General features: G+C 57.4%; 7 protein-coding genes across 7 annotated transcripts; 5 read left to right on the top strand and 2 right to left on the bottom strand.

Annotated features, from left to right (window-relative positions):
* Nucleotides 1-545: 545 nt before the first annotated feature.
* PUNSTDRAFT_41877 (P-loop containing nucleoside triphosphate hydrolase protein) lies at nucleotides 546-6,653 on the top strand (the record flags this gene model as incomplete). The annotated part of the gene is made up of 9 exons (XM_007379622.1): nucleotides 546-575; nucleotides 612-758; nucleotides 811-873; nucleotides 931-981; nucleotides 1,043-1,105; nucleotides 1,162-1,982; nucleotides 2,043-4,021; nucleotides 4,550-5,929; nucleotides 5,995-6,653. 9 exons carry the CDS (start codon nucleotides 546-548, stop codon nucleotides 6,651-6,653), a joined length of 5,193 nt encoding a protein of 1,730 aa, XP_007379684.1.
* A 416-nt stretch (nucleotides 6,654-7,069) lies between these two features.
* On the bottom strand, nucleotides 7,070-7,947 carry PUNSTDRAFT_130389 (uncharacterized protein; the record flags this gene model as incomplete). Its single annotated transcript, XM_007379621.1, has 2 exons — nucleotides 7,070-7,870; nucleotides 7,921-7,947. 2 exons carry the CDS (start codon nucleotides 7,945-7,947, stop codon nucleotides 7,070-7,072), a joined length of 828 nt encoding a protein of 275 aa, XP_007379683.1.
* A 169-nt stretch (nucleotides 7,948-8,116) lies between these two features.
* PUNSTDRAFT_130388 (uncharacterized protein) lies at nucleotides 8,117-9,137 on the bottom strand (the record flags this gene model as incomplete). Its single annotated transcript, XM_007379620.1, has 5 exons — nucleotides 8,117-8,554; nucleotides 8,604-8,636; nucleotides 8,689-8,721; nucleotides 8,776-8,790; nucleotides 8,844-9,137. The coding sequence occupies 5 exons, from the start codon at nucleotides 9,135-9,137 to the stop codon at nucleotides 8,117-8,119; spliced, it is 813 nt and encodes a 270-aa protein (XP_007379682.1).
* Nucleotides 9,138-9,488: 351 nt separating this feature from the next.
* PUNSTDRAFT_130387 (uncharacterized protein) lies at nucleotides 9,489-10,543 on the top strand (the record flags this gene model as incomplete). Its single annotated transcript, XM_007379619.1, has 3 exons — nucleotides 9,489-9,629; nucleotides 9,687-9,743; nucleotides 9,797-10,543. 3 exons carry the CDS (start codon nucleotides 9,489-9,491, stop codon nucleotides 10,541-10,543), a joined length of 945 nt encoding a protein of 314 aa, XP_007379681.1.
* A 266-nt stretch (nucleotides 10,544-10,809) lies between these two features.
* On the top strand, nucleotides 10,810-11,540 carry PUNSTDRAFT_130386 (uncharacterized protein; the record flags this gene model as incomplete). Its single annotated transcript, XM_007379618.1, has 3 exons — nucleotides 10,810-11,037; nucleotides 11,093-11,164; nucleotides 11,220-11,540. 3 exons carry the CDS (start codon nucleotides 10,810-10,812, stop codon nucleotides 11,538-11,540), a joined length of 621 nt encoding a protein of 206 aa, XP_007379680.1.
* Nucleotides 11,541-11,776: 236 nt separating this feature from the next.
* On the top strand, nucleotides 11,777-12,380 carry PUNSTDRAFT_41874 (uncharacterized protein; the record flags this gene model as incomplete). The annotated part of the gene is made up of 2 exons (XM_007379617.1): nucleotides 11,777-11,992; nucleotides 12,048-12,380. 2 exons carry the CDS (start codon nucleotides 11,777-11,779, stop codon nucleotides 12,378-12,380), a joined length of 549 nt encoding a protein of 182 aa, XP_007379679.1.
* A 694-nt stretch (nucleotides 12,381-13,074) lies between these two features.
* On the top strand, nucleotides 13,075-14,066 carry PUNSTDRAFT_130384 (uncharacterized protein; the record flags this gene model as incomplete). Its single annotated transcript, XM_007379616.1, has 3 exons — nucleotides 13,075-13,212; nucleotides 13,270-13,326; nucleotides 13,380-14,066. 3 exons carry the CDS (start codon nucleotides 13,075-13,077, stop codon nucleotides 14,064-14,066), a joined length of 882 nt encoding a protein of 293 aa, XP_007379678.1.
* Between the last annotated feature and the right edge of the window lie 2,076 nt (nucleotides 14,067-16,142).

Genomic DNA, 16,142 nt, shown 5'->3' with positions numbered 1-16,142 from the left:
TGCGTCGTGTGCCGGCAGCGGTTTGAAAACGGAAAGCAGTTGTCGGCCCATCGACGCAAGTGCGCTACCGAAATAGAACTCCTATTCAAGGACGAGACGAAGGTCAGATTCACTCGTGCGCCGGACGCTTCGTACGTCTGCTATTGCAACTTCAACCCCCACGGCCATACGTTCCAAAACAACGAGTCATTCCGAAGGCACGTTCACTTGCCAGGAGGCGCAAGTCGACCTTGGGATCCGAAGGTGTGCAATTCCCCACGAATCGCCGATTTTCTAGTCGAAACGACTAACGTGAATCTCAGGGGGTTTTTGCGGGTCTTTCCGAGCAGGCCCGATCCAAATGCGGCTCTACAGCGCTCGTATTGAGCGGCCCTTCGGTTCCAGTGATTCCGACAAGCCGGACGATCAGCAATGGCCAAGCGTCTACGCATTTCCGATCTCTTGCAAGGGGTCCCGGGCCATCAGTGAGCATATACTTCTTCATAAAAGGTCGACTATGTCTGAGTTTTTCTCGGCAGGATGAGTCGGTACCGGAGACCCCTTCGATGACAAAAGCACAGGGGGTCCAGCATACGGTTAGAGCACGAGGCCGAGTTCCATGCGATTCACAGCTGACGGTCTCCGAGCAGGCTTCATCGAAGCGTCAGCCTGGTTTAACCGCTAGGATGAAGATCAATCACGATAAGGGTGCCGTGCAAGACGCAGGAAGGGTTGGGGAACCACAGGAAGATAATCCCCGAGCGCAGAGTCTAGGGACGGTAGGCACATCGTTCGTGAGATTGAGGACATGATATTGAATTTTATCAAAAGGGATATGCTTCACGCCCCTCCAGTCCGGCCGAAAGCGTCATCCCAGAGCACGACGAGAGCTCGGTACGTCATTCCTAACCGTCCGAGATTGCGACATTTCTGACCTCCTTGGAACGCTAGGAATGCCAGAACCCTGAGCAAGAAACGCCTTCACACGGTTCGATGCATCCGGTGAGCATCGGTCGTATGGTGGGGTGCAGTTACCTTACTAATCATCGGCTGGTCACAACAGAGCTCTGCAATGAGCCCGGACGTAGAGAGCCAGCCAGAGAAGATTACCACCGTTTATAAAAAGGTAAGCTATCGATATATGTTTCATTCCGACGCTAACGGTGATCGTGCGTGGGATAGGAGGGTCAAATCCGACGGTGCGCCATCTTGGACTCCATAAACCTGGTAATCAACGAGCCCTTGCGATTGCTGGTCTGCACGAGCTGCAGCCGCTGCCTAGGCACCGGTACGGCATTGGAACATGTCCGGCAACATCTCCCGCGTTACGGAGCGGCATGGCAGTTGGTCGAACAGCAGTTTCATCGGACGGTTTCCGATCATCCCTACCTCCTTGCCGAGCTCCCCGATCCGCCTACACTTCATTGGACGGGCCCGTTCCAGTGCGTCCAGTCTACCAAGGGTTTTGCGTGCAAGGAGAGGTTGGCAGACGGCACACCCTGCCGTTTCTTCTCGACAAACTACAAGAATCGCTTGCGCAAGCACTACTCTGCCTCCCACAAGGACTGTGCTCGGCCACCCAGGCAAGCCGACGACGAAACGGCCCAGCTGCATTTCGTGCAATACGTGCAGTCTCTGGTCCCGCTCGACTACAAGACACGATTCCTCGTGACGGGACCGTATCTTTCCGACGCCGAAGCTCAGCCCGGCGTGGACAGGCTTCAACGAATCAGAGACGAGATGCAGCAGATGAACGAGGTCTCTCTCGGCGCCAGTCCCAAGCTCATACCCTACTGGCTCACAGCGTTGAAATGGCCAGAGCACGTCCAGGGTTACAACAGCTACGATCTGTGCCGGCTCGTGGACGCGCCGAATCAGCATTCCGATCCTCTAGCAGGCGTTTCAGGGCTTGTGTTTCAGTACCTGAAGAAATGCGAGTCCCTCATCCCCAACTGTCCGCCGATCGTCCTGCAACTTCTGGTCACGGCCGATGCGCAGTCGGAGTAAGTTTCAGCCCGCTTCTTCCGAGGATCCGTTGCTGTATCTAATCCTACGCTCCTCAGACTCGAGCACAAGCCTTTCAAGGCTCTCCAAGAAGCGGCGAGCCTCGCAAAATATTCCCGCACCGTGGCAGCCCTGCTGCTCATGATCCTGAGGCAAGACACGTCGGATCCTACCGCCTATTCCATCCCCGGCTGCCCTCCCAATTCAGAGGACCTCGAGACGCTTCGAAAGGCGCTCGAATCCACCGTCGGAATGAACGCAACGACGGTGTCCTTCGAGGATCCGCTGATGCTGTTGATGCACCACATCTTCAGCGGGTTATTTCTTCGTGCTTGGGATCATCTCCAGACGACCGACAACGCCATTCCGCACCCCGTCATGCGTTGCATCATCTTGCTATCTATCCGACCCAACGGCCAATTCAAAGAGGCCGTCCACGTTACACCGCTTCTCTCCCACATGCAATACGCAATCCGACTGTGCGCCCTTCAGGAAATATACCTCGAAGCGGCGAGTCCATCGGCAAGGGACCTGGAGATGGCGGCGTTGAGCATCCGCGAGTTCTACACCAGCGGAGGTCGCAGCGCGTTCGGGGTCATGAAGTCTCAGGGGCACCTCATCACCGACGTCGCCATGAGCAGCCAGATGGAGGTGAACATTATCTGGACGGATCCGGTCGGATTCACCTCGCTCGTCCACAAAGGGCATGAGATCACTCTCCGTAACCTTCACGCCCTCTATGCCAGCCTTCAGGCGTGGACAAAGGCCGCCGACGTCAAGACCTCTCTAGGATGTCCCGTGGGCGTAGTCATATCTGCGTTCAAGGACGACATGACCTCGAGGAGCCAGGGCTACTCGTTCCTTTCCGATCCCAGGAACCGGTCGCTACACAGCAAGATCATGTTTTTCGACGCCATCATGTCCGATCCCACCGCTCGAAAGTGGATGTTTATCAGCCCGGACGAGTCCGATCTCGAGGAACTCCAGGTAGACGTGGCGCACGGATTCGAATGGCTCCGATCCTTGGCCGACCTCGAACGAAATCTCCTCATCATGACGATGGACCTGAGCGGCCCTCCCCCAAGGCTCACCGAGCTGGTATCCCTCGAATATCTTAACGGGCCATACGCCGACTCCATACGAGGCCTTCGCTTCTTCGGAAAATACCTCACTATCACCACTCAGTATCGGAAACAGGGACACTCCACCGCCTATCAGAAGGAGGTCCCTCGCCCGCTCGACGCATTCACGGCCGACCTCCTTGTCAAAGTCTTGGCGGTTTACCGACCCTTCGCGGCCTGGCTCTCGAAGAAGCTGTGGCCAGCCGATCCCAAGGCCGGCGAGGGGTATCAGCGTTTGATATTCTCCGACTTCAAGGGGCAGCCCTTCGATCCGGAGGCTCTCAGCACCGTCATGTCCGAGCAAGGGATGAAGGTATGCGGGGCTCCCCTGGGCGTGAACGCAAAACGACACGCTCTGAAGGCTTTCCGACGCGATCACATGGCCCTCCACGGCGTTACCCTTGAGGTGGAGACCCAGCTCAACCTCGAGCACATAGACGCCATGGGCATGGGGCATAGCGACAACGTTGACCGCCGGATATACGCGCGATCGAACACGTCCGATGGGCAGTACAGCGGGCATCTGCTGCAGGCAAGCTTCGAGCGGGCCGCTCAGTGGCAAGTCGTTATGAGGGTCGTTCCGGCAGGGGTACTACTTCCGTTCGATCGGTGCGGTACCTTGGAGTTCGAGTCCCTCTGCGTGGCAGGGCACTTTCGGGATTGCACAAAGAAGAAGGAAGACTCGGACAGGATGCTGCAGGATACCATCAGAACCGTCGTTCGAGAGGAACTTCAAAAAGCGGCCATAGATACGGGCCTTTCCGATCAAATCCTGCGGGCAATCCGTGAAGAGATCACGAGCGCGGTTAAGGCAGCCGTGAAATCAATCGCGCATCGGAATGAACCTCGAGATGCAATAGGATTGGAAGAGGGTGACTATCCCATCGCAAGCGAGCCAGACGGGAATGAAATCACTGGTACGCAGCGCGATTGCAACGCGCTCGAGACACTCGCTGATATCACCTCCCTCAAGTTCTCCCAGAGCATATTAGGGAGCGACTCCCGACGTCTAGCCCTAGGGTTCCATGCGCTCCCACCGCGAACGTGGATCCAACATTGCGCTCCGTGCGGGGCACAATATCCGGTTCGAAGACTCGTCTACCATCTTCCGATCCCGACTCTCGCGCACGGCACCCTGCGCAGGTCTCTGCAAGCAGGAATGCGGAGGCCCCATCTGTGTTGTCACGGGATAAAACGAGACGCTCGAGGACGAGCAGGGAAATAGTTCCATCACCACCATGGTCCTCCATCCGATCGACGCCGAACGCAGGGGATGTATTATCATCAATCCGATCCTTCGGCTCACAGAACGAAGCTCATGCAGATCGTCGCCCCCGTCCCAGCACACGAACCGGCAACGGGAATATAACCGGCAGTGCCAGCCGTGAAGGCGAGTGTCTTCGGTTTGATTGACGCGGTTACCTCATGTCTGACTCTGGCGATAGAAAACGGCCGTAGCTCACCCCTGGATATCGAGACGGATTCTCCAGTATCTCAGGCGCCTGAGCTAGAGGACGATACAGGAGACGCGAACGATCCCCAATCGCAATGCACGCAGGAGGGCTCTCAGCCGGAGGCAGCTCAGATCCGATATTGGAAACCCATGGTCAGGAAGGAGATGCAGATCCTGTACGGGGAGGAAGCGAATTTCCGATCTACGGGTCAATGCGAGGCCATCTACGAGATGCTTATGCGCCGCAACGACATGCAGGTCGTCCTGGGAACAGGCGCTGGCAAGACCACACCGGTAATAATCGCTGGCCTTCTGGACCAGGCTACCACCGTCTTGGCTGTTCCGCTGAAGGTCTTGATGGAGGACGCGGCGCGTAAGCTGCAACGGGCAGGCGTCGAGCACCATATCTGGAGGGAAGGACGAATCCCCTCCTCTGCCCGAGTCGTCATAGTCAGCTACGATCACATCGGATCGGCGTCCTGGAAGGAGGCCATCACCAGCCATCACTTTGGCTCCCCCTATCCGGTCACTCGCTTCGTGTTGGACGAAGCTCACTCCAGGCTCACGCAGATCAGTTTCCGACCGTCCATGGAGAACGTGTGGAAAGCAAGGATGTTCAATGCTCAGCTCATAGCGCTTACGGCTACCCTACCCCCGGCAGCAGAGGATAGGCTCGCCGAACTCCTCCTCCAGAGCAATCCGATCGTAATCCGGGAGCCCACCGTGCGACCCGAGCATCGTTATATCATGGAGAACGAGTTCGCGACGAGCCTGATTCCTTCGCGCATAAAGAGGATGATCGGATTGGAAATGGCCATGGACAGCTTCGACGAGGCGATCGACCGAATCCTTATATTCGTCCCTTCGATAAGCTACGGCAACGACGTGGCCAAGTATCTCGGCTGCAACTTCTATAGGAGCGCCATCAAGGAGGAGAAGTCCCTTTCCGCACCCGCCCGCTTAAAACTCGAAGCCGATCGACAGGAAATGCTTCGCACCTTCGAAGAGACTCCTGGTGGCTGGCTGGTGGCGACTTCGGCACTTGGGGCTGGCTACGATTACGCCCATATCCGATGCGTCGTAGTCGCCTATCATTTCCCTTGCATACTGGAGCTCGTACAGCAAATCGGAAGAGGAGGACGCGACGGCAGACCATGCCCGGTGTATTTTATGCCCGCACCTATCTCATTCACGCCAAAGCGTTTGCCGCCCGGCGAAGACCTGCTCGGTCATAACCTCGGCTTGGATCTCGCAAAGAGCCAGGAGTGTATCCGGTGGATAATATCCTCCTGCGTCGATGTCATGGCTGTACGGTGCTCAGAGGTTCCCGGAGCCATGCAGTGCTCCCGCTGCGAGCACAGGGGGGAGATCGGTGAGCATTCCGACGTGATAGGAGGCACTTGGACGCGCATCGCTGACATATCCATACCGCCTTAGATCGGTCAAAGGAATGTGCAACGTCCATGGCTCCAGACGAGTGCTTTTACGAGGAGTCTTTGCAAACCAGGATCGGCGATGTCACCGACTTCGCGGAAGCCCAACGCAAAGTAAATCAGAAGATGATCGCGGAGTCTGCCGCTCATACCGACATGGAGGAGCGCATTTTGCGAGCCTTACGTCCGTTCGCGGACTGCTGCATAGGTTGCTGGTTTATGCCCGGCGCATGCGAGGGAAAACCGGACGTGGCTCGCCACGAGTCGATTCTCGATTGCGGTTCTATCACCAGCTTTCCGGGCGCGAGGGAGTCTTATTTGACATTTTCAAAGGGCATCAAGTACGAGGCAGAAGCACGAAAACCTCGCATCTGCTGGTTCTGTCATATCCCCCAGTCTTCCGAGCGCATGGGGACGCATAGCTGGCGGGCATCCTGTCAGTGGAACGACATCGTCACGCCGTTCCTGTGGAACATATCTCGCTTACCGGATAGAGGGGAATCCTTATGGGGCGGCCGGTACAACCTCCCATCGTACGAACGTTGGATTTCCTGGCTCGTGAGACGTGATACCGAAGCGCCATGGGTTTCTAACATCGTCAGATTCTTCGTAGAGACCATAGAACAGGACTATGCCGATGTACTCGAAATAACGCTAGAGTAGGAGCCTTCCCGGTCGAAGGACCATTGACTTCTTACCTCTTATGAAACGATAGCGTGTATTCTGGCACCCAAAGGATCCGATTTCCGGCGTACCCATGAGTTAAGCTGTTCAGATGTGGCAAAAGGGCCATATAATTTCCATTCCTGAGCGGGGTAACCAGACAGTCGACGTCCTGGTCCATCGGAATGGAAATTCAATCCGGTATTGACATGTTACCAGGTTCATGAAACGGGCAACGTCGGGTATAGTCCTTTCACGTTGTGGTCTTGGATATGCACTCGAATACTATGTTCTATTGCCGTCGGAATGGGCCCGCATCTTACTCCCGTCCGGGCTATGAGCGCGCACATATAATCCGATTCGTTATACTAGTACATCGAAAACGAGCCGAGAATCCGTCGATAATAGCCACCTCCTCACTCCCCGCGATCGCTACTCCCCATCTCATCGTCCTCGCCGCGGCCGATGAGCTTCTCGATCTGGCCTTGTGAGCCGGACGGCGGTGAGGATGGCTCAGGCGAGGGGAGGAAAAGCGGCTCCCTCGGCTGCCCCACGTCGATGTGGAGCCTCTGGCCGAAGCGATTCACGGCGTTGAAGAGGAAATCGTATCGCGCATCGGCCAGGATCGCGTTGTTCTTCAAGATGTGGATGTCGCGGGCCATGGCGGTGAGCGCCACGCTCTGGGAGTGGAGCAGCCCTTGGTGCGTGCTGGACGACTCGGCGAGATCCAGGAGGTCGTCTTGCGCGTCCTTCATCTCTTGGGAAATCCTATCCATCAATTCGTTGACGGTCTCGTACTTCTCGCTCATGCGAGCGACCGCGGCGGTGTTCTCGGCGGCGTACTGCTCCACCTGCTCTCGAGCCGTCGCCGTTTCCCGCACGATTCCGGCGACGGCATCCGCGATGACGGTGGAGGTGGCGTCGGCGCTGGCGAACGTAGCGTTCCGGATTGTCTCTCCGAGCGCCTCGAACTTTTGCTCCCACCGCCCGAGCGTATCCGCCATGAACGCGGCCCACTCCTCGGCGGTCGTGGGGTACGGCGCGCCGGAATGCGTCGCCGGAGCCTTGCCGCGGGTGGGCAAGACTACCGCCGGCCTGGAGTCCCGCCGGACGCAGTTCGCGTTCTTCCGCCTGCAATGCGTACACGCATTGTTTGGGCTGGGGATGTTCGGCTCCCTGACGCAATCTTCAATCCGGTCGTTGACGCAAGGCAAGCACTGGACCAACGGGTATCAGTTTGGCATATGTAACGCGGCGCGCCACCTACCCTGTCGTTGTTGAAGAATACTTGCATTATCGAGTGGAGGGTTGGAGGAGGGATTTCAATCCGACGACGACGACGACGACGCGCGTTCAATCCGATTACGGCACGTGATGTCAATCGGATTTTCATGGGCGTCTCGCTCAAACTCAAAGTCTTGCGCGTTCGGAATCGAATATAGTACATGTATATAGTAGCGGTCCTAACGCGTGAGGGCCTGACGCCGCTCGATTTCCGCTGCCATCATTCCGGCGGCATGGGTAAGCTCTATGGTGCGCAGCACCGCGCCGACCGTCGTCCGGATCTCCGTAGCGCGAGTATCCGCGCTCGTTCGAACGCGTTCTGCGCATCGATCGAGGATACCCTCGATGCGCCGAGCTGACGCGGCGCTGGCCCGGAAAGGGTTGGGATTCTCGTTCTCCGGCACCCTCGTCGGCCTTGGCTCGGCAGGGACGTCCTCTGACCCAGCGCCCCTGCGCCGCCTGCGTGCCCCACCGCGATTGAGGCCCTTCTCCCCCTTGCCCTTGTCGCACCCGCTCTTCTGTCGTTGGCAGCGCATGCACGCCGCTCCCGGATACCAGCCCATCTCGCATCGCACCCCCGCGGTGCCGCACTTCGTGCACGGTGTCGCGAAAAACTTCTGTGAGGTGTTATGAGCGTATGATCGGAATGACACGATAGGTGCTTACTCCTGTTCCCTTGAGCACATGGCCCCTTTTCCTCTGAGCGGAAAACGTCAGTATCCGTCGGCCATGCGTTTAGCGGCGAACATACCGGGACCGGCCGTGGGATGGCCTCATCGTCGCTCTAGACCATATGTTATATGGATCAGTCCGTGCGGAATGGTGCGGCAGTACTCACCCACTGCATAGGCGACTGTATGCGATTGCGTTAGAAATCCGGAATGAATCGGAATGGGCGTCACTCACAGAGCGACGCGGAGCCGGCTCGGTCTGGCCATCTGGCAGCGTGAAAGATGTCACGATGGGCCAACGCCGGATTGACGGCTGCCCAGCTGTATCCTCGGCATGCCCTTCCTCCTCCCATTCCGTCGATTGCGCTTCCTCCACCCCATCGGAATCGGATTCCGGTCTCCCAGTACGCCTTGAGGGACCTGCCTGTTGATCGGAAGGCGGGGCGGCCGCGGCGAGATCCAGTTTCTGAAGCAAGGATTGGAGCTGGGTCGGTGTAAGAGTGGAGAGATCTTCCTCTAGCACATGCATAGCGAAATGGACAGCGAGAGAGAGATGGACTTGGAATTCCGCCGCGTCGTTCCACCGGTCACGTGCGTATACCGCACCGCCTCGATCTCGCAACTGGCTGGGAGCGGTGTCACCGATGTCGGGAGGCTGTAGAGCCGCCGCTGCAATCATTCCGATATATGCTCGACCATCTAGCTACCGTAGAAACGTGAGCGTGTGACGAGCGTCCTTACCGGAATGGAGAACAGGACGCGGAACCTGTGGCTCAATGATGGAAATCGTGTCACGTGCTCTTTCCCCCGACGCCTCCCGCAAAGTCCACCTCCCTCCTTGTGCTCACCCAGACATTGAACCAACGCAAAGTCGTACAGAATGAGCAAAAACCCCGCCGATCCCCTCAACCCGCGTACTCAGGACCCGGAGGACGTCGACAAGGCGGCGCTCATAAGACAGCTCGTCGCCCGTCATGGGCCAGGCTACCTCGAGCTTCTGATAGAGCACGCAAAGGCCGGGGTGAGTATTCCGATTATCCTGTCGCCATCGCCGCACTACTGACACCGGCGAGTCAAGAAGCTGGGCGGGTCGAGCTCCGGAGAAGGCCATAGGACGGACGATGTACGGGAGATGGTGAGTCGGTCAATCCGATCGCAAATCCACGTTCCAGCTAACGTTTACGACAGGAAATAGACGCTGATCCCTCGCCGCCTCCCCCCAATCAGCAGGCACGCCGCGGGCGATCCTCAGCATCCGTGGATCAACGCGTCGCCCAGTCCGCCAGGACCGCAACGACTTCGAGAGCGCAGGACGGCCAGCAGCCCCGCTCCATATCTACCACGGCGGCTGCGACGCGAAAGTCTTCAAGGCAGACGTCTAAGGCTCGCCCGGCGGGACAGGCCGACAGGAATCCGTCTGAGAGAGACGGGCCTCGTCCGCCCGCGGCACCTTCCGCCCAAGGCCCCACACCGGCGGATCCCAGAGACCGACAGCGTTCCACCCCCGTAGCGCCAGTTCCCGCCTCTCCAATCGCACCCATCGATGCGCAGGATCATTCCGCCGATACCGCATCGCCGACGGCCGTGGCAACATCTCACCAGCTCGCAGCGCTCGCGTCGACGCTCACGCGCAGCGTCAACGATGTTTCAGCTCGGCTCAGCGCCATCGAGACGATCCCTGCGCAGCTATCTGCTCAAAAGCAGTTCGCAGACGCGGTACTCAAGGCCCACGCGGAGCAGGCTGCGGATCACGCGAATGTCACCGACACCGTCGACCACATCACCCGGGATATCACGAAGCTATCGGTAATGCAGCAAGTGCTGTTCCACATGTGCCACGAACAAGCCGAGAAGTTGCAGACGCTCGCCGCAGAGGTCGCCAAGTTAAACGACAACTTGGCGCAGATTCGACAGAGCGCTGACCGGCTCCGTTGAGCTACAGCGGTGTTACCGTCGCCATCTCCTAACGCACTCACGATATGCGCTGCCGCCCGTGTAAATAGTACGAAATCTAACGAGTCGTTTCATTCCGATGTTGCTATCGATTCCGCCCGCGTACGTACTATGAATCCTAACGAAAGATTTCATACCGACGTAAATATCGATCGGAATGAGCCCGGAAATGGGGAGCGTCACGGGACCGGGACACTGTCAGACGCGCGTCGATACTTCCCTCCCCCCACCGCAACGACCATCCCACCATGAGTGAATCCGCTATCAGCGCTCTGGAGGATCTCAGTACGGAAACGTTGCGCCTTCTGCTTGAGCAGCTCGAGCCGGCCAACACGGATGCGGGTACCGGCCCGTCGAGGCAGAGCTCGCTGACCGCCCCCGGGATTGCCACGTCGGTAAGCGGCGACAGCACGTCCAGCAAGCGAAAGGCGGAGGAGGAGCTCTCTTCGACTAGGCGGTCGAAGAGGATCAGACAGGTGCGCACTGATTCATTCCGATTGTCCAGGGAATTGGTTGACCGCTATCCCGTAGAAATTACAGAGGAAACCGACCGAGCGATCGCTACGAGAGAAGATCCAGTACGCCTGGTGGCTCCTGGAGTCGGTGCGCCCTTCCGCTCCCCACCTCCTCTTGCTGCTCTTGCTAACTGGGGTAATAGAATCGGACACATCATCCGATCTGCGATCCATGCCGAAAAATGCGCCTTCAGTGCGAGGGAAAGCCCGCCGACGGGCCGTGCACGTTTTGCGCCCGAGACGGTTACGACAGCGACTGCGTCACCTATACCACAATCGAGGCGTCCCGATCACTCCCCGTCGTCTTGCGGAACCTCAAATACCAGATGGAGCTCCTCACCGAGCTCATCGACATCCACGAGCAGCTGAGGAGTCCTTTGGTGGAGATGCTAATCACCATGCACGACGACCTCGCGGAGCGGTTCGACGAGCTCCTTCCGATGCTGGGGGGCGCTGGGGCGTAAACGCGCCGAAGGGCTGAGCTGTAGGCCATTCCGTAGATACCGTATCGCCCGATAACGTCTATTCAACTTTTTTGTAACCATAACGTACATATGAAGGATCGAGCGCACTTATACATGCTTCGGAATGACGGGCCAAGCCATCGCAAGTTAGGCAATGTTACGGCCGACAATCCGGCCAGTCACGTGAGGTCGTTGCCCAAGGGCCCTCCATCGGGTTTCTCTAGTTCTTCATCACCATGTCCTCGTCAACCGGCATCCCGCAAGATCTCTTAAGCCTCCCTACGGAGACCCTTCTCCGGCTCGCCGCAGAGCTGGAGGAATACGAAAGGTCTCAGGCCGGTCCCTCCACATCGCGCCATCCCACACACGCACAGGCGAACCCTAGCACATCAGGCCGGCCTAATCCGATGCCGGATTCGCTCGATGATCCGCTTCCGTTCGCTGGAGAGACGGTACGTCGCGACGCCTTTCAACCATCCCGCCCGATCTCACTCATGGGCGAGCCAGACAACAGGCTCTGCTCCGCCGTCTCGTCCCCATTCCGAGCCTACCACCGGCGATTGGTCGGCCATGACGGAGGCCGAGCAGTGGACCGAGGCGGCGCGGCTGACCGAGAGGTCCAGCCAACGCTTTCTCAAGGCGCTGGATACGTTCTCGGACACAGCGCTCGAGAAAATGGAGGAAAACGCAGTCCTCGCCGGCGCCACCATCGGAATCGCATTGCGAGACATCTCGAGGGAGGTCGAGGCCCACCTGCGACTCATTCAAACGGCATGCGCCATCGGGGTCGAGAAGCGGAGCGGAGGAAAGGGAAAGCGCCGGGCGGTTCCTAGAAAGTAGATACACGGATCCGGAATGTAGCATACGCGCATAACCGTAAAATATCGTTTTTCGATCCCAACGCGCGTCGCTTGAGATTCTGGTGCCGAGAGGGTAACACGATGAATCCGAGGAAGGACATGCTATGCGGGGCTCTCAGAGGAATGAAGAAGTAGCTTCCAGAGGGATAAATCGACGCTCTGTGAAGGATAGGGGTTATACCACCGCAAGCACTCCCTGAGGCCCAGACTGGTGCCATATCCCCTCGAGATAGCATCGGACTGACCATCCTAACAAATGGTGCATTTGTTCCGGCCGCACCAGACCGGGACAGGCATCGGAATGGAGGGATATAGAACTAGAATGTGTTCTACCCGAGAGAGACCCAATACAGTTCCTATGGACGTAGTGTTTTCTCACCGCGGTCAGAGAAACAACCTCTGTGCTTTACCCGTTCCCCGCCCATTCGTTATCCAATCTAATGCGCTTTTGCTGGGCTCGGAATGAAATATTCGTGGGCGGTAGGGAATACCCGCGGCCTTATGGCTGTTCGGAAACGCGACCACGACTACTGCCGAGGAGATATGGACTTAGGTGATTCGCCTCGATCGGAAAGAGGTCACGTGCCATTCTCGCCGGATACGTCAGCCAGAGCGACAGTCCCCGGCTTGCTCATCGTCAGCGCCCATCTCTCATCAGCCGCACCCTCTGTACAATGAGCAACAGCCCACTCCTCTACGCCGCCCACCACGAGACGATGGAGCCGGAAGAACGACAGCGGCTTATTGCGAAGTTGGAAAGCCACCGGAGCAATCCGGGATTCGCCGCCGCGCTGGCAAAGGCAGGGGTACCGGTGCGTAACCCTTTAATCGGAAAGCAGTTTAGCGGCTTACGATGTTGCATATCACAGGCGCCGAAGATAACGACCACCCGCCCACCCGATAACGAAGAGGAGGACCATAATATGGTGCGTCACTCATTCCGACGGCGTCTCGAAATCGGTATTCACTTTCACGGCAGGACACCGATGCCGATGGCCCGCTGCGCCCACGCGCTGGGCTATTGGTCGATTCCGCCTCGGATCGTCCCGGTCCCCAGCCCTCCAAGGCCAAGGGGAAGAGGAGGGCGCGCGACGTCCAGGCGGCCCCATCGACGGATACGACAGCAGACCCCTCGCGCGAGTCCATGAGACAGCCGTCATCCAGAGCAGGCGTCGATGCCTCGGGTAGCATGGAGGTGTCGGAAGACACTACGCCTCGGGCTCCCGCCCAGACGCGGCCCAAGCCCCGGCCCCGCAAGGCCGCCGCTCCTCCGGCACCCATCGTTCCGTCCGTCGAGGCTGCAACGACCCCGGGCCCAGCGACGTCCTCCGAACTGCAAGGGGTAGGATCGGCGCTTACGAGGAGCGTGGAAGACATGGCGCGTCGGCTCAGCGCTCTGGAAGCCGTCCCCGGTCAGATCGCGGGCCAGCAGCAAATGCTGTCGGCGATCCTCAAGTCGCACGAGGACCACGAAGCCGATCGCAAAGATCTCTCCGCCGCCGTCGAGCGCATGACGACCGAGATGGTGAAGATGAACGAGCTCTACAACGTCCTGGTCCACATGTGCACTCAGCAGGCGGAGAAGACCCAGGCCCTCTTCGATCAGGTCGCCGCGCTCAGCGAGTACGTCATGCTGATCGGGAGGAGGGTAAATCAGCCGCGCTGAACGCTGGACTCAACGCCGGCCTCGGATAGTTCGCCTATTACATGTATTATAACCCTTAAGGTTCCTAAGCCTACTATGACAACGAGACGTTTTGTGCGCGGACAGGCATGGCCGGAATCGACATACACACGTCCGGAATGAACGGAAGATGGCGCGTAGGCAGGGCTATTGAATCGTCAGGTTGGACCATCAAGGCGGCCCATTATTCCTGAAGGTGACGTCGGTGGACCATTCCGACCCGTCAACCCCGTTTCTCCAAACCCGTATCCTGGCCAGGTCGTCATTCCGATGGTCCTGCCCATATCTAGAGTGGGGAACCAAACGCATTCTTGCCACGACCACATTCTTCAGGAACAAGGCCCGGCCTCCTCTGTCGGCGCCTTACCACCAGTATACTTCCATTCCGATGGCCTTGGACGGGCGCCCCAGACGGGCTCACACGTATTATGTGGAACTGAGGTTATACTGTCGGGCGCTAAACCGGTGACGACGCGATATATCAACATTCCGATGGCTAATCGGGCTCTTTTAACATGTCAAAGTAGGGTAAGGGCTCGGGGGCAAGATTACGCACAAGCTGTACACCAGCTATGAACGAGCTCGCTGTGCTGCTCTCCACAGCACATGAACCGGTACGGCCTTATCCGGTCACGCGATAGGAATTACCCAGAAATGCAGATGAAAGAGAGTAAAATAGTTAACAGCCATTTTACACCGACACCTACCATTCCGGATGACCCTTCAGATTTCTACCATTTTCCGACACGTAATACGAGCAGAAATGACTATTACCGTATCACCCAGATCGGAAAGACCATGCCACACCGCGCGCTCAGTATTCTCGTTTCGTACAGTATCCGCCCATCATTCCGATCCAGTTGCCACCTTCCATAAGCCGAATGACCGACAATAAGCTCACGGTTCAGCAAACACCACAGGTAGCAGTGAGGAGAAGTGCATGTGAGCATTGCACAGGCCACTTATCCGATTGGGTCCCGGTATGACAATAATTCCTCGATCCATGTACCGTAGGAATGCACCGACACTGCATCATGCAAATCGGAACGAGGGCGACATCCACGGTGCGGCCATCAATACAGGCGGCGGTGCGGGAAAGTGCATGTAAGCATTACCCACGCCACCACCGATCACTCCGATTGGATGGTCACATTCCAGCGATGCCTCCACGAAGATAATAGCCGGTTAGGGTGACCACGGCACCATGCCAATCGGAATGAACATCCCAGCTGATTATCGTATCCTGAAACGCGTAGGCACAGCAGCATCCGGATCGGAATGAACGAGTCGACGATCATATCCCAACAAGCTTCCCACACATATCCACGCCAAAACGCGTGAACGCTGCGCCACGCGAATCGGAATGAAGCTCCCAGTCAGCGCCAATATTCCAACAAGGCTCGAACACATATACCAAAAACGCGTGAACACCGCACCAGGCGGATCGGAATGAAAATCGCAGTCGGCTAAGGATTGGGCCATCACCGTGCAGCCATAACGTCGAGTCCTAATATCGATCACAATGGACGCGACCTTAAGGTGTTGGGCAGTCTACCCCTGTCCCAGCCAGGAGGTCAGGCTGACCTCCGGGCGTCTCAGTTTTGGATGTTTGGGGTGTCAGTGCATAGCCCCAGAAGTACTGAATCCAGAACCGTTCTCGCACCTCACTTTATATTGGTAGTCGTTCCGTAATTCATCATATCCTCCTAAAACAGTGAGAAGGGCCTGGAGGATTATCCAGCGATCAATTTCCCACGGTTAGTATGTCAAAAAATCATGTTCGCCAATCCCCTCCCACTGGTCATTTTTTCAAGATTTTAGAAGCGTCATATATTGCAGTATTCATCGAACAATCGGGTTAGGGTTAGTTAGGGTTAGGGTTAGGGTTAGGGTTAGGGTTAGGGTTAGGGTTAGGGTTAGGGTTAGGGTTAGGGTTAGGGTTAGGGTTAGGGTTAGGGTTAGGGTTAGGGTTAGGGTTAGGGTTAGGGTTAGGGTTAGGGTTAGGGTTAGGGTTAGGGTTAGGGTTAGGGTTAGGGTTAGGTCGTAGGTTAGGTTAGG

Source organism: Punctularia strigosozonata, assembly GCF_000264995.1.
Source record: "Punctularia strigosozonata HHB-11173 SS5 unplaced genomic scaffold PUNSTscaffold_2, whole genome shotgun sequence".
Taxonomy (NCBI): domain Eukaryota; kingdom Fungi; phylum Basidiomycota; class Agaricomycetes; order Corticiales; family Punctulariaceae; genus Punctularia; species Punctularia strigosozonata.
This window is presented reverse-complemented; position numbering and strand designations above follow the sequence as displayed.